Source organism: Doryrhamphus excisus, linkage group LG17 (genome assembly GCF_037039965.1).
Source record: "Doryrhamphus excisus strain RoL-2023G ecotype Guam linkage group LG17, RoL_Dexc_Guam_v1.1, whole genome shotgun sequence".
In the NCBI taxonomy this organism is placed as follows: Eukaryota; Metazoa; Chordata; class Actinopteri; order Syngnathiformes; family Syngnathidae; genus Doryrhamphus; species Doryrhamphus excisus.
This window is the reverse complement of record NC_136373.1, coordinates 17924394-17944982: the sequence shown is the minus strand read 5'-3', so window position 1 is coordinate 17944982 and position 20589 is coordinate 17924394. Positions and strand designations below refer to the sequence as shown.

Genomic DNA, 20589 nt, shown 5'->3' with positions numbered 1-20589 from the left:
TTTTGGTTTTTTATGCTGTGAGCGTGTAGTAATACTTCTAGTATTTTAGTCCTTTAAAGCATTATCGGTACTTCCTTCTTGGGCGTACTGATTTCACATCGCAACATAGAAAGGAACTTTTCCAAACACAGCAGCAAAAAATGTTCTCCAATTCCATGTGGAAGTGGTACAGTTTAGGCTTCCTACTCTGTCCTTCGTCCGCACTTGGTTTCAAACCTTTTCTTTTTCCTCTTTGTGTTTGCAGCACAGAGGCGTTCAGCGCTGAGCGAGGAGCGAGGGAGGGAGCCACCAAGGTGATGATCGTGGTGACGGACGGAGAGTCGCATGACGGCGAGGAGCTGCCCGACGCTTTGCTGGAGTGCGAGAGCAGAAACATCACCAGATACGCCATCGCTGTGAGTTCTCGTATTTGTTTATTTTGTATTGCGGGCATCCCGCGGTCTACTCGTCGACTGACGCAAAAACAGGTACTACGAGATAGTACTGGTTGTACCTGGTCAGCCGGGGTTCCAAACATGCTGAGTCAATACCTCACTACCGCTTCTCTCATTGGTCAAGCCACTGACCAATGACCCAAATATGAATATGACGGCAATTTGCATATAGTCCACAATGTTATTGATGAAAATGAACTCAATCCCAAAAACATTTCCACTGCATTTCAGCCCTGCCACAAAAGAAGCAGCTGACGTCAACATTAGCGATCGGGAATGGCAGGCAGGCAGGCAGGCAGGCAGGCGTGCACACGGCATCTCTGACATTCCTCACACACGACTACACACACCCTCGAGTAATCACACCGCGCCACCACCGCCGACCCCAAAATGAGCCCCTTTGCTTCTACCAAAATAACCAGCGAGGACATGAGCTCCTCCGGTCCAGCTCCGCCCAGACAGAAGCGCTCAGACGCTGGCTTGTCGCCGAGCGCGACACAAACTCCTCCCTTGACCACAGGAAGTCAGCGCAAACTTCAGACTCCGACCACGCCAACGACATGCAGGAGTCATGGCAGAACGCGTCGGTCCACGTGAAGAATTTACTGTCACACCAGCCACAGAGCGGGGCATTTTCTCCTGGTAATGACACGCTTGGTACGCCATCTTTTTCAGGAAGGAGGGGAATCTTTGCTACGCTAAAACTGTACGCTCATGCGGGTTATAGGCAATATGTAGTAGTTACCTTCAAAATAAAGTTGTACATTTACAAGAATAAAGTCATACATTCACGAGAGAAAAGGTCATACATTTATGAGAATAGATTCGTAAATTTACGAGAAAAAAGCCATAAATTTGCGAGAATAAAGTCATAAATTTATGACAAAAAGTCAGAAATTTTCAAGAATAAAGTCATACATTTACGAGAAAAAAGGTCATACATTTGTGAGAATAGAGTTGTAAATTTACGAGAAAAAAAAGCCATAAATTAGTGAGAATAAAGTCATAAATTTATGACAAAAAGTCAGAAATTTTCAAGAATAAAGTCATAAATTTACGAGAAAAAAGGTCATACATTTGTGAGAATAGAGTTGTAAATTTACGAGAAAAAAGCCATAAATTTACGAGAAAAAAGCCATAAATTTGCGAGAATAAAGTCATAAATTTATGACAAAAAGTCAGAAATTTTCAAGAATAAAGTCATACATTTACGAGAAAAAAGGTCATACATTTATGAGAATAGTCGTAAATTTACGAGAAAAAAAAGCCATAAATTAGCGGGAATAAAGTCATAAATTTATGACAAAGTCAGAAATTTTCAAGAATAAAGTTGTACATTTACGAGAAAAAAAGGTCATACATTTATGAGAATAGTCGTAAATTTACGAGAAAAAAAGCCATAAATTAGCGAGTATAAAGTCATAAATTTATGACAAAAGTCCGAAATTTTCAAGAATGAAGTCATACATTTATGAGAATAGAGTCATAAATTTACGAGTAAAAAAAGCCATAAATTAGTGAGAATAAAGTCATACATTTATGACAAAAAGTCCGAAATTTTCAAGAATAAAGTCATACATTTACAAGAAAAAAAGTCAGAAATTTTTTAGAATTAAGCAAGGCTGTCCAAAGTGCGGACAGGGGGCCATTTGCTGCCTGTGGTTGTTTTTTAGTGGCCAGCATCACTCTCAAAAATGTACAATCTATCTAATATTGCTTTTTAAAAAAACAGCAGTAATTGTACCAGAATATGGTCAAAATATCAAGATAAAAAAATAGCAAAAATAGAAAATGGGCTGTAATTTTACGAGAATAAGATCTAAATCCATATATACATGTATTGAATATGTCCATCATGTTTCATTATATTAAATGAGAATATACACAAAAGCAATACAAATGGCGCTTTGGCCCCACTTTGGATGCCCCCGCCCCTCAACACTACATCTTGTACCATCCTGGACTTCAGGTTGAAGCACTTAGGTTCAAGTCCCAAGAACAGGATGTCTTGAAGATGTCTCCATGATACACGACACCTTTTATCCTCCCTTTGAAAACACCAGATTCCTTGGATTTGTTTTGCTTGTGGTTTCTCCTATGGAACTTTCATCTTCAAGCCAATGCATATATAGCATATATGTACTGTGTACTGTGGTATTACTGTGGTATACTGTAGTACACGTCATCCTTGGTCTTCTGCTTGTGGCTCCACGTTTAGGCGCCTCTTTTCCGTCTTTTTTTGTGGATATGCTAAGAAGGCGTACATCCTTCAAGAAAAAACTGCATCTCAGCTTTGTGATGAAATATAAAACCTATTAATACTAACCAATACTAACATTTTTACTATTTCAACTTCTTCAATCATTTCCCTACCTTCTTATTTCATGACGATTTTCCCAAAATTCAGACTTTTTATTCTTTCCCCGTCTCCAGGTTCTGGGCCACTACATCCGCAGGCAGCAGGACCCCGAGACCTTCATCAGTGAGATCAAGTACATCGCCAGCGACCCTGATGACAAATACTTTTTTAACGTGACCGACGAGGCGGCGCTCAACGACATTGTGGACGCTCTGGGAGACCGCATCTTCTCTCTTGAAGGTAGCTAAGGATAACGTTTGTTACGCTATGTTTACGTCTACGCTCCTGACCGCATCTCAAGACCAGGATCACTTCCATCCTGAGAATCCAACTGGACTTAAGATAGAGATCAGGGGTGTACCTCTAATTCATGTTTGGTGTCCTTTAGTACGTCAAATATATTTGCAGATGTTTACATTTAACGTGAAGATGTTTGGATGCTACATGCCATGGAGAAATGTTGGGTGGGGGCTTGGTCACTATCACAGCAAGAACACTGAACACAGAGAGGAATGTAAAAGTGGAAGGATGCAGGATACTGTGGGCGTGTACAAAGTACACATAGAGTAAGCGTAATAGTTGAGGTACCAAGAGAGGAAAATGAGTGAAGAGGAAAGGAAACACCCGTGGTGTCTGGCATGGAGAGGAAGGGAGGAAGGACATGGAAGCCAGCATGAGGATGAGAAGAACTGACCTGTGGTCTTCTTGCACCGTCAGGCACCTTGGGGTACAACCAGAGTTCCTTCCACATGGAGATGGCCCAGATCGGCTTCTCCACACACATTCTGGATGTAAGTGGTCCATCGCTCCGTGCATCACATCACGCATTCCATTTGCTTTCTGAGTCTCATCCCGCCGTCTGTCGCTCAGGACGGAATTCTGTTCGGGATCGTGGGAGCTTACGACTGGGACGGCGGCGTGCTGAAGGAGGGGATCAACGGGAGAATCATGCCAGCCAGAGAAGCTTTCGAGAGCGAGTTCCCGCTGGAGCTCAAAAATCACGCCGCTTATCTCGGTAAACTTATAAGAAAAAAAAATGAGAATGAGAAAAAAGTCATACATTTATGAGAAAAAAAGCCATAAATTTGCGAGAATAAAGTCATACTTTTACGAGAAAAAAAGTCAGAAATTTTTGAGAATAAAGTCGTCACACAGAATGGTGCTCCCAAAGCAGTGCTATCCAAAGTGCGGCCAGGGGGCCATTTGCTGCCCATAAATTTATGACAAAAAGTCCGAAATTTTCAAGACTAAAGTCATACATTTATGAGAAAAAAAAGTCATAAACTTATGAGGAAAAAAAAGCCATAAATTAATTAGCCATTAATTTACAAGGAAAAAAAGCCATAAATTTGCGAGAATAAAGTCATACATTTACGAGAAAATTTTTGAGAATAAAGTCGTCACACAGAATGGTGCTCCTAAAGCAGGGCTGTCCAAAGTGCGGCCAGGGTGCCATTTGCTGCCCATAAATTTATGACAAAAAGGTCATAGACTTATGAGAAAAAAGCCATAAATTTATGAGAAAAAAGCCATCAATTAACAAGAAAAGTCAAACATCTGGGAGAAAAAAAGTCATACATTTATGAGAATAGAGTCGTAAATTTACGAGAAAAAAGCCGTCAATTTTCAAGAATAAAGTCATAAATTTACGAGAAAAAAAGCTGTCAATTTGCGAGAATAAAGTCATAAATTTATGACAAAAAGTCAGAAATTTTCAAGAATAAAGTCGTCACACAGAATGGTGCTCCTAAAGCAGGGCTCTCCAAAGTGCGGGCACGGGGCCATTTGCTGCCCGTGGTTGTTTAGTGGCCAACATCACACTCTGAAAATGTACAATCTGTCTAATATCGCTGTAAAAAAACAGCAATAATTGTACCAGAATATGGTCAAAAAAAAGAAATGGGAGAAAAAAAGAGCAAAAATAGAAAATGCACTGTAATTTTTATTTTTGTAATTGTGCGTGTGTGTGCAGGCTACACGGTGTCGTCGGTGCTAGTCGGTGATTGGCGGAGGCTGTACGTGGCCGGCGCACCGCGCTTCAAACACAAAGGCAAAGTCATCCTGTTTGAACTCAGCGATGACGGCGCCGTCAACATAGTCCAGGCCCTCAATGGAGAACAGGTGGACCACCGCATGTTTTTAGGGAATCTGAATATTCCACATTGGAGCTATGTCTCCCCCTGGTGGCATCCAGGTGAAATACCGTGTCCCTGCAGATCGGCTCCTACTACGGCAGTGAGCTGTGTGGCCTGGATATCGACCAGGATGGCATCACTGACGTCCTCCTGGTTGCGGCCCCCATGTACCTGGGCTCAGGGAACAAGGAGGCTGGTCGAGTCTACATTTACACTCTCAGCGGGGTACCAATCCACTTGAACAGAGTCACTTCCCGCATGCTCCATTTTTATTCTTCCGTCTTCCGCAGGAGGAGGTGTTTGTCTCCAACGGGACCCTCAAATCAGACCAAAGGTCCCAGGACGCCAGGTTTGGCTACGCAATGGCCGCCGCTCCGGACCTTAACCACGACGGATTCACCGACCTGCTGGTGGGCGCCCCTTTGGAGGACGAGCACCGGGGGGCGGTTTACGTGTACCACGGCCAAAGCATTTACATCATCCACAACTTCAAGCAGGTGTTGTAGGACAGGACGCTTGGAAGATCACAATCCGGTCCGAGTCTCTTTTAACCGCCTTTCCACCCCCGCAGCGTATCCCAGGGATGTCCGTCTCCCCGTCCCTGCAGTACTTTGGCCGCAGCGTGAGCGCCAGGTTGGACTTGGATGGAGATGGGCTGATTGACTTGGCGGTCGGAGCCCACGGTAGCGCCGTGCTGCTCAGGTGAGACTGTTTGGACCCTTCCATCCTGTTGGAGGGTCTTTCGTAGTCTTAAATAAAACCTGGAGATCTGTCATCCACAGAAGAAGTCCACAAGTGGACCATAATAATAATTTTATATGCTGTATCTACATACTGTCAAAAAGCTGACTTTTACCATTATTAGAGCCCTGTAGCCATGAAATAACACCCCTATAGTCACTTTTGCACTCCTATATTCTTTGTTTGCACCCTAATACTCAGGCCTTTTGTCCCGTGTTGATTCCCTTTGTTTGTAGATCCCGAAGCATCGTCCAGATCAACGTGACTCTGTCCTTCCAGCCACATTCCATCAACGTCATCCAAAAGACGTGCCAACGCGGAGGCCGAGAGTCGGCCTGCCTCAACGCCACTGCCTGTTTCACGGCGGTGTCACGTTCCCCGGGACCAAGCAGCAACGGTTTTGGTACGTAATTTTCCTTTTAGCCCCATGGATCCCATCTGGTCCGCCCCCGGTACCCTGGTACCCCGTCAGAGCGCTAAGCATCGAGCTAAAAGCCCGAGCTGTTAGGTCTACAAACATCCAGCTCCACACGGGACCTTTCTGAACCGCTGCTCTCTCCTTAGATCTCTGGGTGTCGGCCATGTTGGACGACAGGAAGTTGTCAGCTCGGGCGCTCTTTGACGACAGCTCCCACCGGCAGACGCAGCTGGCGGTGGGAGCTCACACGGGACAGACTCTTTGCTACAACCTGCCCTTCCACGTCTACGTGAGCACCCGGAAACGCGCCCGAACCGCCAACAAACGCTTCCTTCCTAACATCTCTGTCGTCGCCAGGACACGGCGGACTACATCCGCCCCATTAGCTTCTCCCTGCGCTTCAAGATCAACAACACCGAGAGCGGCCCCGTGTTGGACGAGGGCTGGCCGACCGCCATCAAGAAATACGTGGGTGAAAAGTGGTGTCGCTTTGCGTTTCCTGTTTTCCCCCTGATGACCTTTCCACGTGTCCTCCGTCAGATACCGTTCTTTAAGGACTGCGGGGAGGACGACGTGTGCACCACCGATTTGGTGCTGCAGGCGCAAATGGACATCTCCGGGACCAGGTAAGAGTCGGGATTGGGCCCCCGTGTACTCTGAACACACTGCTGTTAAGGTTCCCCATCCCCCCCCCCGTTTGCAGACAGAGGCCGTATGTGATCCGTAGTCCTCGTAGGCGTGTGTCAGTGGAGGTCCAACTGGAGAACCGACTGGAAAACGCCTACAACAGCAGCCTGACGCTGCACTACTCACGGAATCTGCACTTCTCCAGCCTCAGTATCCGGGTAACGCCCTTGGGCAAGGACATCCTTCCACACCGAGTCAATGAATGTCACTGCAAGTCATAGTAATGTTACAACGATGACGCAATAGCCACCACAGGAAGTACTGGACAGTACAGGAAGTAAAAATGATTTGATCATCAAACTAATTTAAATAATAGTCAATGCCAACACAACTGAACACAAAACTCACTTTTTAAATGAATATTAAAATATAGTTGAGATAAATTGAGATCTATCAGTGTGGAAAAGCGTATGAAGCCATTTCTAAAGCTTTGGGACTCCAGCCAAGCACAGTGAGAGCCATTATCCACAAATTACCAAAACACGGAACAGTGGTGAACCTTCCCAGGAGTGGCCAGCCAACCCAAAATGACCCCAGGACGCAGTGACGACTCATCCAAGAGGTCACAAAAGGGCCCCACAACCATATCCAAAGAAGCGTAGTAGGCCTCGTTTGCCTCAGTTAAGGTCAGTGTTCATGACTATTATGAGAAAGACACCGGCCCGCGTGGCAGAGTTCCAAAACCAAAACCATTGCTCAACAGCAGTAAAAAGCAGTAAAATATGGTGGAGGTAGTGTGATGGTCTGGGGCTGTTTTGCTGCTTAAGGCCCTGGAAGTCTTGCTGTGATCAATGGAAGCATGAATTAAGTTGTGTTTTAACGTGGGGGGGATCACTTTTCCCCACAGAGTAAATAAATGTAGGTTTGAATATTTTTCCTCCTGTAGTACTTTAAAAAAAAATATTTAAACACTGCATTCGGTGTTCAGTTGTATTGTCATTGACTAATATTTACATTTGTTTGATGAACTGAAAATTTTTTACTTCCTGTACTGTCCAGTACTTCCTGTGGTGGCTATTGCGTCATCAAGGTGACATTACTAGTGACCAGTGTGTAGTACTACATATCCCAAGGGGTCTTTGAATGCATCTTGTGAATTCATTTATGCTTAAAAATGCTTCATTTCGGCTGAAATCTAAGTAAAATTAGCTTAAAAATGAATATTTGCTGTAGTCGTCCACATTTTTGAAAAACCACGATAAAGTGAGTGAGCCAGTCCAGTGATCATCATCATCATTTCTTCTTCTTCTTCTTTAATCGTAGGAGGATGCCAACTTTAAGATCGAGTGTACGGCCGTGGGCTCCAACAGCCACTCCTGTAACGTCAGCTACCCGGTGTTCCGCTCCCAGTCCAAGGTAGGTCGCGCCGTTCAGGCCACCCCCCCCTCGCCGCCATTCCATCCGACTGTTTTATCCTTCTCATTCAAAGGTGAACTTCATGCTGGAGTTTGAGTTCAGCTGTGCCACCTTGCACAGCCGAGTCCAAATGAAGCTCCATGCCTCCAGGTTAGCTTGACCGGCCGGACTTGCTTGCACTTCCAAGATTCCACCAGAACTAAAACGTTTATTCTCCACCAGTGACAGCGTGGAGAGACAAGACACGTTAGCGGACAACAGTGTTCAGCTGCAGAGCTTTGTCCAGTACGAGCCGGATCTGTTCGTCAGCAGGTACGTCAGCGCCCTCTCTTGGTCATGTGATGAGCTCCTCACACGTTTTTTCTACTGCATGCAGCGACTCCAACCTAAACCGATACGAGGTGCATCCCACCCGGACCATGTCGGAAGCTATCGGACCCGAGTTCTACACGCACTTCAAGGTAAACGCTAGCTCGGACCTCCCAACGGTGGTTAGCATGTTGAAGACCCGGGTTCAAGTCTCTGCTTGGGCATCTCTGTGTGGAGTACTCCGGTTTCCTTCCACATTCCAAAAACATGCTAGCTTCATTGGCCGGAGGAGGTTTCACTCTGTGCATTGCTTTCAGCACTTTAGCACGTTTGCTCTATAGAACAAGGACATGAACGGAGTGAGCCCTTCTGATAGTCAAATAGTCCCTTTGACGCAGTGGTTGGAGTTAGCATACACAATGCCCAAGACTGTCACCAAGTGAAACACAATCCAAGATGACAGAGTTCGAGTTCGCCACAATCTGGTGTATCATCTCGTGACGCCTTCTGACTCAGCACTTGATCTTGTTGCAGATCCAGAACCTGGGCTGCTACCCCGTGAGTAACCTGGAGCTCAGGCTGCTTCTGCCATCCGTGGCGGCAGGAGACCGAGTCTTCATGACGGTCACCGACGTCTCCTCGCAAAACGTGAGTCCTTGTCCTCGTTCACGGGTTCGAAACCCCGTTTCCCCATCGCACGTGTAAAACAAGCAAAAACATGTCTCCTAGGCGACGGGCGTGAACTGCAGCGTGACGAGCGAGCTGGCTCAGCTGAAGGGCCGCCAAAGGGACGTGCGCCCCCTCCACCCTGAGGACATGATGCAGAACGACGTCCTGGTGAGCCTGTTTGAGTCCACCGCCCCCCCCCAGAAAGAAGTCTAAGGGTATTTCTGTCTTGTAGAATTGCAGCAGGTCATGGTGCATAGAGGTCGCCTGTCAGGTCCAGCAGCTCCCGAAAGGCCAGACTGCGGTTGTTCGACTTAGCCGGAGAGTCCATGATGACTTTTTCAGAAAGGTGAGATCCTCAATAATGAGACCTTCATGGGGAAGATTATTTATATATATATATATATATATATATATATATATATATATATAATATCGGGTAATGTAAAGGTGACTATAGGGGTGTTATTTCATGTCCAGAGGGCTCTAATAATGTTAACTAGTGGCCTGTCATGCAAATTACACTTTTTTTCTGTGTTTTTGTTTTTTGCAGGTACAAACTATTTTTGTGACCTCTTTTGTGTTTTTGTCTGCAGGCCAAGTATAAGTCGGCAAGGATAATCGGCATGTATCAGATTGCACCCCAAGAGACCAACCTCATCACTCTGGGAACAGAGACGGCCTGGAGAGAGGTAAGATCTACAGTAAATATCTAGTTTGTGTACATCTATGTCAAATATGTTCTTCCGTTTGAAGACCATCCTGGAGGTGCTGAAGGGAAGAGCAATTCCCATCTCACTGTGGATTCTGATCGGCAGCATCATCGGCGGTCTGCTGCTCCTGGCGCTCATTATCTTCATACTATGGAAGGTATTTGGACATCGGCGCTAACGGTTAGGGAAGGTCAAAGTTCAGAGCGTGACCCAGAGTCAATTTCTCCTCAGCTCGGCTTCTTCGCACGCAAGCACAGAGACGACGAGAACCACGAGGACTGAGGTGGGCGTTGAACCAAAGAGTCCAAATACAATCAGGGGTTCCCCCCGAAGGAGCATCTCAGCGGTCCGGCAGGAGGAATGCACTTCCCGCTACTTCCAGGGTTATGGAGCACTTATGTAAATAGTCTTGTTTTCCGTTTGGAATTGTACTCTACCACATTTGGTCTATTTAATAAAGCGACATGATCATGGTTTCACATTTCAAACAATCACCACTTGAACTGAAATAAAGGAAAACTGCGACCAAACGCAATTTGTTGCTTAAGTTACACGGAACCTACACCACCAATTTCCCTGATGTCATGAAATTAAATACCAACATAAGGCCAAATATTAGATATAAATATTTTATATTCAAACTATTGACTCATTTATTTGATTGCTACCACCCAATGTTAGGCCCACATTGAAAACTAAACTGAGACTTTTTTTTCTTGTAAATGTTATTCTTGTGAAGGTAATATCAGGTAATAAGGTAAGGTAATATCATAATGCTGCAACTTTTTTTCTCATAAATTATCAGGGCCACATTGAAAACTAATCTGAGACTTTTTTTTCTTGTAAATGTTATTCTTGTGAAGGTAATATTATCAGGTAATAAGGTAAGGTAATATAGTGCTGCAACTTTTTTTTCTCATAAATGAGTATCAGGGCCACATTAGAAAATAAATCGGAGATTTTGAGAAAAAAAAATCGTAAATTTACAAGAAAAAAGTTAATATAACTTTTTAATATAATTAATATAACTTTATTGTAGTTTTTTCTGAAAAAAAAGTAGTCATAATATGACCTTTTCCCAAGACCAATGGTCACATATGACCCCCCCCCATAATGAGTATTAAAACCAACCAGCAGCCATGGAGCGACATGATGATTTTTCAGTCTGATTAAATTTCATTTTAGGCCTAAAAGTGAAGAACTAAAGTGTAAAAGCGTCAAGTCTGCGGTGACGGATACAGGAAGTGTAAGTGCAGCGGAGCAAAGTCTTAGCTTGAGGATGAGGTGGTGGCGTGGATGTAAGATTCCAGCAGAAAGATGGTTTCATCCACTTGGTTCTCGGCTGAATCCAACCTGGAGGAGCACACAGGAAGCGGAGTCGAAGAGCGCTAGCAAAAACACCCGTTAGCAAACTCATCCTACTTGTTGACGTGAAGCCGCAGAGACTCCAGCTGTTGCTTTTCCGGAGCCGTGATCATCTCCTCCACCTCCGTCAGCTGCTCCGGCTCCGCCCCCCCGGCCTGCAGGGACGCCAGGATGGCCTCGATGCGCTGGGACTTCTCCAGCAGACGCCTGCCAATCAAACAAAACGCCATTAAGTCAATCATGGAAGAAGGACCGCCGCTGACGACACACTCACTTGTTGTTCGTGGACTCAAATAGGCGTCTCTGGATGAGGTTGGCCACCGTCTGGCCGACAAAGCCTCCATTAACAGAAGTCTTCATCCATCATGAAGTTTTTGGTTCGTTTTTTACCTTGTAGCAGTTCTGAAGCAGCATCCTGGCAGTAGACAGTTGGTTGACGGTGTAGAGATAGAAGGTACGAGAAGGTGCATAATCTGGAGTCTTTGGGATTTCCTGCAGACAAAAATGATACCCTCTTATGGTGAGACTTGGCCAAAAGTTTGGAGACGCTTTCTCATTCAATAGCATGAGTGACTGTCTCCAAACTTTTGACTGCAATAACGTAGGCCATGTATTCAACTTTTCACCATCTTTCATATCATCTGTTTCATATCCGCTCGCCTGTTTGGTGTTTAACAGTCAAGGTTCACTATAATGAGCTTTAAAATGTGTGTAGTTTCTGCAAATATAAGTGTATTATTACTATTAGAGACATCTAGACATGACATAACACCCCTATAGTTACCTTCACACTCCTATTACCCAATATAGTAGACATAATAGGAGGTAATAAGCCATTTAAGACATATTAAATGAGACTCTGCAGAAATGTGTGTAGAACAGGAAGTGATGTCGGGGTTTCTGAGGCCACCAGAGTAGCCTAGACATGACATAACACCCCTATAGTTACCCTTACACTCCTATTACCCGATATAGTAGACATAAGAGGCACTAAGCCATTTAAGACATATTAAATGAGACTCTGCAGAAATGTGTGTAGAACAGGAAGTGATGTCAGAGTTTCTGAGGCCACCAGAGTAGCCTATGTTATTGTTATCATGTTATAATCATTGGTCTTGTCGTGAGATGATTCAAGCCTGCAATAACGGCTTGTTGCTGCGGGGTTCAAGTCTCACCATCATCACAGTAAATTACCGAGACCTCGTTTATGGTGGTTTCTACGGCGGTCTTGACATGGCTACCTGCAGCTGGACCAGGTTCTGAGAGAGGAGCGTGTAGAGCATGTCTTTGGCTTCCTTGGCCGGAATCATGGCCAAGTCCTCCACCTGCTTCTGTTCCAGGTGTCGCTTCTTCAGCAACAGACGGAAGATGCGAGCCGATCGGGATCCGAATCTGACATAAAAAAAAAAAAGCGATGTGGTCGTTTCACTGTTGTGGCAGGATGACGGCGCACGCTCACCTCTCTTGCACGACAGATTCCACGGTGGCCCGCGCCAGGCTGGCCAGCGCTCGGTGCAAATCTGATACATCCGTCAGGAAAATAAGACATATTTTGTGTTTCATCGTTAAAGATGATTAAAAAACACAAAAAGATACTGACGACAAACATCCCTCCTCCACTTTCGCCAGCCTTGCCCACAAACTCCATCTAAAAAACATAGAATTAAATAATTCTATGCGGATTATTAAACCACGCAAGTGAAAAAATGAGAGGTCGTACCGGGTCATCCACCAGCAGAGTGAGGTACTGGTCTAGGATGGGTCTGGGGATGTTGTAGGCGGCCGGCAGGGACCGGAAGATCTCGTTAGCGGCGAGCGGCTTGGTGTAGGCGGCCGTGGGCGAGGTCGTCACCTCGCTCATCCTCAGCATGGTCCTCACTATCTCACTGCTGGTCTGAGGTGGAAGACACAGAAACAGACCCTTCAAATATTTACGGTACCGTTTGCAGGTTATCGGTTCCAATCCCGACCCTGATGAGTGAATTTATTCCTCATTTATGAATCAAATGTGGTGTTTGTGGTGTTAATGCATTCCAGAAGAACCGTAACATGGTGATAGATCATATCATTAAGATGGCCGACCTGGTCCAGTTTGTTGGCCACAGCACCGATGATGGCTTGGTCTCTGAAGTGGAGATGGAACCTCTCAAAGTTCACCTGCCAGTAAACGCCCTCATCGCCGTGAGTCTGAACACAAACGCACAAGTAGAACGATGATAAAGTCATTACTGGGATATTTGGGAATATATCGGAATAAATCGGCTTCACAGAATCATTCATGTAAAAAAAAAAAAAAGCTTTTTAGATGAGTGTGCAAAGGAAGAATTAATTTAGAAAAAAACTGTATAAAAGTTTACATAGTGTCTGTTATGAAAAGACTGAATATTATGTATATTTTAAGGTTATGCCACACCCACCACTGTCTCCATCCTGGCCTTCTTGGCAACGCTTTGCTCCTCTGCGTCCTCCAGTTGCCTCTTGCCTCGTCCGACGAGCATGACTTGCGGCACCTTGTAGCAGTCCGGGAAGCTCTCTGGGCCGGTGGCGACGGGGACGACAGGAACGTCGGCTGCTGCAGCGGACTTTGCGCTGCCGGTACTTTGTGCACTCGCCACTGGAGGGCAGCGTTGAAGAAAATGGGTCTCCACCAGTTTGGAGAAGGCAGATGTGACTTCACTGTAGTCCATGCTGTGGCCATCTAAAACAACGACAGATGTTTTTAAACACACAGTATTCCTCGCTCTTCCCATTTGGTGTAACTGACCCTCCATTGTCTGGGTGAGGCGATCAGCCACTATCTTGACAATGCCGCTCATGGTCATGTGACCTCTCTGCAGTAACTCCTCCACGATGAGCTCTCCGGTGTCGCCGTACAGGGTCTTGGCCGTGTAGATGTAGCGCGGGTAGCGGAGGATTTTCAGAATGAGACTGCAGCTGGTCTGGAACTCCGCGGGGCTCCCGGGTCCTTTGCGGCCTGGGCTGAAGGTGCAAGTCCCGTGTTGCATGAGCACACACAGTGACTTTTTCACCTGGGAAGTGAAGACACATTATATATAGAGTTGGGTCCATATTATACAATTAATATAACGTGACTTCTTCAGATATGACTGTTTTCTTGTAAATTATGATTTGTAAAATACAACTTTATTGTGGTAGTACTCCTTTTTCTTCAAAGTAAAATATAAAAACAAATTTGAGGGCCTTTTTCTTTTAAAAAAAAATGCTACTTTTCAACAACTTGTCTTTATTTGTATTGTTATTGGTTTTTCATGTTTTCAAGCTTTATTGTAAATTACAACTTTCTTCTTGCAAAAAAATATTTTTTCATAAATGGCATTTTTAGTAAATTATGAATGTACTTTGTTGTCTTGCAATATGCATTTTCCTTTTTTTTAAAACACACCTCTTGCTGATGCAAGATGTGTAATGTGATGTGTAATATGATTTTTTGTGTCACAAATTGCAACTTAATTCTGGCAATGTTATGTCTGGTTTACGCTTTCTTATTGTTATTATGCAAAGCCAGTGTTTCATTTGACAATTCCTAACTTTGGGATTAGGCAAAATGGCCCGAAGTTAGAGGAAAAAAACAAACAAATATAAAAGTAGTCGTGATACCAAGTCCAGAGAGATGCCGGTCTCATGAAGAATGGATCTTAAATTTTGGGCTCCATTTCTGAGCAGGTGTGTTCCTACTTTCTCCACCACTTCTCCAAAGTGCTCCTGCAGTAGAAGACCACACAAACGGACCTCCTGGGCAGTCATCTGATCAGGGATACATGAAAGGAAGGGAATAAAGATCAGCTAGCTACACGTCATGCACGTTTTAATACAATATACAGTCAACTGTAATAGTTTATCATCACAAACCTTTCCATTCGGCTACGGTCTAAAGCCACAATTTCCTTGTAATCACACGCGGCTGTTGCTTGTCAACACGCAAACCCTTCCACTTCCGGATTTGCCTCACTGTGATTGGCTGATATGTACAGCAGTGCATGTTGGGAAGGAGGCGGGGTCATGTAGTCACTTGGCAGGATCGACGTCACTGTTTGTGCTCGGTGAGGGGAAGATGGCGGAGGCTGCGGCTGTTCCCCCGCATCGCTTTTTCTGTCATTGTTGTAAGGGAGAAGTAAACCCTAAACTCCCGGTAAGCTACATGTTTTTATGCCGGTGTTTATGTCACAATGTGTGCTCGGCCGACAAGGAAGCGTCTTTCTTGTTCATCGTGTGTTCCGTTTGCCTTGCATAGCTAAACCTTAGCTAGTTAGCCTGCTAGCAGTCAGCGGCGTTTGTTGTTTGTTAACTCAATCATTTAACCACTGACACTTGGAAACTTATTCGCCAAATATAGCACACGCAACAGTATATTGTGTTTAGGTTAGCCATGGTTGACTGTTTTGCCAAAAAAGTCAGTTAAAAGCCACATTTCGGCTGCTCGTACTGTTGTCTGTTGTCCAAAACAGACAAAAAGCAAGGACATTTTAGTCCAAAAACCAACGCTCACTGTTGTGTTTTCAATTACGTTAAATCCCTGCTTTCAATTTCAGTTTGTCCCTTATCTGATTGAAACGCCGTGATTGTCCAAGCAGGGGGACTTCACCACCATAACATTGTGAGGCTTAGTTTCGATTTGTATTGCAACTGTGTGAGTAACATGTTGGACATTGGATGCTGATTGGAGACCATTTTGGTCACATTTAGAAGATAGTTATTTTTAAACGCTCACACTCTTGCCTTTTATTTACTATATCTTGCTAAGAAATTGAGTACAGTTTGCATTATTATTATTATTATTCTTGAAGTGTGTTCTCTTAAAAATGTTGAGCTACTCAACACTAGTTTAAATGGTAACAGTTGGAGATGCTCGATATTGCCGATATCCAATATAGTCCAGCAATTCATTACCGATACCAATAATACGAAGCATCTCCTCGCTCCAACTAAATCAGGTGATGCTTTACTGTGCAAAATAAGACAAATACTTCAATGTCCAATACAACTTAGAGGGGAAAAGTGGCAAAAACTTTTTACGTGTTTTTTTTTGTGCTCTTATTTTGGCTTGGCGTTTCCTGTTTGGCACCATGCGTAGCTGCTTTGCAGGTAGAGCCAATTATGCACATGTTAGCCAGGAGATCTGATCGGGCTTCCTCCCACATCCCAAAAACATGGATGTTAGTTTTATTGTGAAAGAGGTGCCCAGGAAGTTTGAGCCAAACCGAACACCATCAGGGTCTCGCAAGACATTGTGAAAATGACACCCATCCCGCAAACACAATGTCAACATGCACTTTCGCCCCCGAGCGTACAGTTGTGTTGTCGCTCTACCAGATACCCCCCCCCCCACACTAGACTTTGCATGACTTCATTTGAATATGAGAGTGCTACTACGGGACTCCACCTCTACCTGCTTAGCATAAAGTAGCTTAAAAGGCAGAGCCAATGTAACACGGATAACAACAGCCAATAACTGCAGCGTTCCCGTGCTCTTGGACCGCCACAGATGCTTATTTGGCGCTACCTGGCCCGCCCTCTCTGACACACACAAGCGCTCGCAGGAAATGCAACAAAAACAACGGAGATCAAACGCCTGCCACCGTGAAGTCGCAGCAAAGCCGAGGAAGCGACGTTGACAACAATGATATTATCACTGATATCGCGTTGTGACGACTATGACATAACACGTATGTATCGGCGTGCAGGCCAACGGAATCTGATCCATCCACCCGATATCCATATCTGATGGGGGCACCCCATCTTTCTCCCGTACTACAACACACCTCCGCGTAAACGGGCGGCCCCTTGAGCGCCACCTATTGATCTCGGCATGTCAACTTAAGCTGGTGGTTTGTTGACGTAAACGGGTGACTGTTTAAAAGGATGACTGTAAAAAATGTCTCCCTAGCAGAGTGGATGCTTTAACAGGACAATTCCAATCTGCCTGCTCACAAGCCGAAAGCAGACCTGTTGTCATCCACGCACCCTCCTGCGAACCACCGGCATTTCCTCCTCGCTAAGCTAACGCGACGTCACGGCCTCTCTGCCTCGTACCCACGAACGACAACGCGGCGGCCTCCTGCTCACACACGATCCTCCATTGTTGAAGACACGGGGTGTGGCTGGCGGGCCGGCTTCCATCCCCGAGGTTACATTCCATCGTTGTAGCAGACGCCTTATTTCCTCTAAACCGCCGTTTAAAACGCTCCAACCCAAATAGGAAGTATTCCCATTGTGGCCGTGTCCCCGTAACGCCAACGCTTGCGTTATTAAAAAAAATGGCTGGACTATTTCACGTGATGTGTTCAACATGCGGCAAGAAAGGCCGGGCACAGACGTCCTCGCCTGCCCCCGCTCGTGACAGGCAGAGGTCACATGATGCACCGCGGCAGCGCCGTCATCCTCATCGCTAACAGCAACAGCGCAGAATGCTTGTCAAGAGGGACTGCAGGCTAGCACCCCCCCCCCCCCCCCCATGCTAGCAAAATAACGTTTTCTTCCCGTCTTATTGGATTTCTAAAAATATATATTGTATAACTTTTTTTTATTATATTGTACTTATGTAAATACGTTTCTACTTTTGGATGTATTTGAAGCTGTGTACTTTGTGTAGGAGTACGTGTGTCCCCGCTGTGACTCAGGCTTCATCGAGGAAGTGACGGAAGATTCCAGGTAAGCGTCATGTGTCCACCCACGTTTTTATCGCCCTTTATCGCCACTCAACGTGGGCGAACGCCTGTTATTGCACCCCCAGCAGTCTCCTGGAGGGCGGCGCCAACGGGCTGGATGACACAACCACCGAGTTTGCAGAGGTACGAACCTCACCTGAGTGACGGCGCCCACGGATGTGGGGGCGGACCTGACCCTTTGTCCCTTGCAGCTTTGGCACCTGCTGTTGATGGAACGGCCGTTTTCCACCGACAACGACAACCCCGACTCGGAGCCCCGGCTCCCCGGCGGGCGCCTGAACGCCCTCGGCGACTTCGCCGGGTTCGGAGGCGGACCCATCAGGGGCTCGGCCCCCGCGGGCCTCGGGGGACCTTTGGCGGCCTCGCTGGGCGGCGGCGGCGACCACTGGGGCCCGGCCCGCCCCCCTCGCCTACACAGCCAGAGAAGATACAGATCCAGAGTCAGCACTCGGCCCGACCGCTCGCCTGCCGTGGAAGGGTCAGCGTTAGTCAAGCTGCGGCAGCGTTAGCAATCCGTTAGCAATCCGCTAGCAAACCGCTAGCAAACACTCATTGTCGTCTCAACTCACTCAGGATTGTGCAACAGTTCCTCGCCGGTCTCTTCGCCAACTCCGGTGTCTCCGGTTCGCCGCCCCTGTCATGGTGAGATCCCCGCCCCCGCATCCACCCTTTTCAATGTGACTCCCACGTTCTGACCGGCGTCTCCTCCAGGACAGGGATGCTGCATTCCAACCCCGGAGACTACGCCTGGGGACACGGGGGCTTGGACGCCGTCATAACGCAGGTACGCGTCACACTGGTGAAACTCGCCCTTTGACCTCGTCCCCGTCCACCTGACATACGTGTACATGTACGTGTGTGTCAAGTTACTAGGTCAGCTGGACAACACGGGACCTCCTCCAGCCGAGAAGGAGAAGATCTCCTCGCTACCCTTCGTCAATATTTCTCAGGAACAAGCAGGTCAGACCGTTTGTCTTCTTCCCGCACGCGCTCCGTTTGTACTTCCGACAGTCCTCATTCGGATCGGCACTGATTCCAAATTCATGTGCACACTTCCTGTACGGTAGAGTACTTCCTGTGGCGGCTACCACGTGACATCTTTAAATGGATCTTCTAAATGCTTCATATCATTTTGGATTTGACTTCTTTTAGACTTTTAAACACAACATTTGCTTAAATATGCTTTCTTAAAATAATTGGCCATATTCAGCCACAGAAATGAATGATTTATGAATATATTTTTGAAAAACCACGATGGAGGGAGCTTGTGAACCTTTTCTGGTAATATGTCATTTCTCCTTTTATTTTATGTTTATTTATTATTAAATATATAAGTCCTGTGCGCCTCATGAATAATATCCCCCCAAAAAATACATTTTAACATTGACATCTGTAAAAAAAAAATGTTTTCTTGTAATACGGTATTTCTTTTGCATTAGTATGTTATGTATATTTTTTTACCGATAGGGCAAAGCATTTTTTCCCGTTTTACTTTAACCTTTTATTGTAAAATTACTGGTAATATGCAATTTCTTGTTAATCAAAATTTTATTTTTCTTGTCATGTTTTTAATTATTTATTCATGTAAATTATAATAAATAAATAAAAATATTTTAACATTTAATGGTAAATTGATTTAAATATTTTTATTAATTTTTAAATATTAATTAATTAATCTTAATTTCAGTACATTGTTTAAAAAACATGTTCCATACTGAAATTTAGTTGAGACGGAATCAACAGCGCCTCTGCTGGCTGCAGCCAAGTAGTGCATCCTATTTTGCCTCCATACATTATTCCATGTGGACTTGACGCGTCCCGTCCGCCTTTGCAGACTGTTGCATGGAATGTCCCGTGTGCAAAGAGGACTTCGAGGTGGGCGAAGCCGTGCGACAGCTCCCCTGCAACCACGTCTTCCATTCGGACTGTATAGTTCCCTGGCTGGAGATGGTGAGTCCACGCCGCACAGGCCGCCATTGTCAACGCAGCGCACTGACACTGTTGTTGTTGTTAGCACGACACGTGTCCAGTGTGTCGGAAAAGTTTGAACGGAGAAGACAGCAGCAGCCAGCCCCCGTCACAGCCGCCCTCCCTCTCCATGGACCCCCGCACACAGGAGAGATGGTCCTTCTGAGACGCTTCTGGCCTACGTTGTTGTCATAATCACGTTTGATCCCGTTTGTCTTTATTTTCTGTCCTCCATAAACACACGCGCTCCCTTCTTAAATCCTCCCTTTTCAGGTCAGCTGCTGTCCTTTTTGACCAATAGAAACATAGCCGGTCCCTGCAGGCGCTTTTTGGGGGGCTGGGAAGGGGGGGTCATGCCATGCCACGTGACTGTTTTGCAGAGATTCCTATTAAATGGGAGTTTCTCACATTAAGTTGCTATTCTAATGTTTCCTAAACGGAAATATCACACGCTTGGAGCGCCTCCTAAAGCCCCGCCCCCACCCACACACCCCCCTGGTGTATATATTCTAATAATCCGAGGTCATCCCCGTGTCATTTAATCCCCGTGTTTGACTGTCTGACTTTCATATTTTTATCATCCTTTTGTTTTTTAAATGTAAATAATTGTAGTCAAAACAAAGAAAAAAAAAACACATTGAGAATGGAGACGCAAATGTGAAATATGTGCTTAATTAACGAGTTGTATATTATATAAATGAAAAAAATGTCTATGATGTATTAATAAAATGACCAAAAAAATGTTTTTGTTC

The 20589-nt window shown here is 45.4% G+C and overlaps 3 protein-coding genes across 4 annotated transcripts in view; 2 read left to right on the top strand and 1 right to left on the bottom strand.

Moving 5' to 3' along the window:
* Positions 1-10338, top strand: part of itga10 (integrin, alpha 10) — a 26167-nt gene extending 15829 nt beyond the window's left edge. Inside the window, exons 8-30 of the mRNA XM_078798116.1 lie at positions 245-395; positions 2868-3033; positions 3511-3584; positions 3664-3808; positions 4766-4914; positions 5010-5153; positions 5219-5425; positions 5500-5630; positions 5906-6072; positions 6234-6376; positions 6445-6555; positions 6628-6713; positions 6791-6932; positions 8038-8130; positions 8204-8280; positions 8353-8442; positions 8507-8591; positions 8974-9087; positions 9169-9276; positions 9341-9454; positions 9702-9797; positions 9862-9975; positions 10050-10338. Of these exons, the coding sequence (XP_078654242.1) occupies positions 245-395; positions 2868-3033; positions 3511-3584; positions 3664-3808; positions 4766-4914; positions 5010-5153; positions 5219-5425; positions 5500-5630; positions 5906-6072; positions 6234-6376; positions 6445-6555; positions 6628-6713; positions 6791-6932; positions 8038-8130; positions 8204-8280; positions 8353-8442; positions 8507-8591; positions 8974-9087; positions 9169-9276; positions 9341-9454; positions 9702-9797; positions 9862-9975; positions 10050-10100 (2758 nt within the window). The 3' untranslated portion in view covers positions 10101-10338. The remainder of the gene's footprint in view (positions 1-244; positions 396-2867; positions 3034-3510; positions 3585-3663; positions 3809-4765; positions 4915-5009; positions 5154-5218; positions 5426-5499; positions 5631-5905; positions 6073-6233; positions 6377-6444; positions 6556-6627; positions 6714-6790; positions 6933-8037; positions 8131-8203; positions 8281-8352; positions 8443-8506; positions 8592-8973; positions 9088-9168; positions 9277-9340; positions 9455-9701; positions 9798-9861; positions 9976-10049) is intronic.
* polr3c (polymerase (RNA) III (DNA directed) polypeptide C) lies at positions 9524-15220 on the bottom strand. The gene is made up of 13 exons (XM_058083469.2): positions 15054-15220; positions 14802-14948; positions 13948-14212; positions 13601-13881; positions 13266-13370; positions 12904-13077; positions 12780-12831; positions 12643-12703; positions 12425-12575; positions 11574-11675; positions 11458-11507; positions 11241-11390; positions 9524-11171 (listed from the first exon to the last, which is right to left on the bottom strand). The coding sequence occupies exons 2-13, from the start codon at positions 14946-14948 to the stop codon at positions 11087-11089; spliced, it is 1623 nt and encodes a 540-aa protein (XP_057939452.2). The 5' UTR covers positions 15054-15220; the 3' UTR covers positions 9524-11086.
* Positions 15207-20589, top strand: rnf115a (ring finger protein 115a). Of its 2 annotated transcripts, none has more exons than XM_058083485.2 (9): positions 15207-15333; positions 17794-17852; positions 17938-17992; positions 18061-18347; positions 18443-18511; positions 18581-18653; positions 18736-18829; positions 19704-19819; positions 19884-20589. In XM_058083485.2, the coding sequence occupies exons 1-9, from the start codon at positions 15256-15258 to the stop codon at positions 20001-20003; spliced, it is 951 nt and encodes a 316-aa protein (XP_057939468.2). In that variant the 5' UTR covers positions 15207-15255; the 3' UTR covers positions 20004-20589. The 2 variants fall into 2 exon arrangements, with proteins under 2 accessions (XP_057939468.2, XP_057939467.2); XM_058083484.2 differs by having other exon boundaries at positions 17935-17992; positions 19884-20588.

Coding starts and splice junctions, on each gene's coding strand:
- polr3c (XM_058083469.2), bottom strand. CDS start 14,948: ATGACTGCCCAGGAGGTCCGTTTGTGTGGTCTTCTACTGCAGGAGCAC. Junction 11,676..12,424: donor AGAACCTGGTCCAGCTGCAG/GTAGCCATGTCA, acceptor TTTTGTCTGCAG/GAAATCCCAAAGACTCCAGA. Junction 11,391..11,457: donor TTTGAGTCCACGAACAACAA/GTGAGTGTGTCG, acceptor TTTGATTGGCAG/GCGTCTGCTGGAGAAGTCCC.
- rnf115a (XM_058083484.2), top strand. CDS start 15,256: ATGGCGGAGGCTGCGGCTGTTCCCCCGCATCGCTTTTTCTGTCATTGT. Junction 15,334..17,793: donor AAGTAAACCCTAAACTCCCG/GTAAGCTACATG, acceptor TACTTTGTGTAG/GAGTACGTGTGTCCCCGCTG. Junction 17,853..17,934: donor GAAGTGACGGAAGATTCCAG/GTAAGCGTCATG, acceptor TTGCACCCCCAG/CAGTCTCCTGGAGGGCGGCG.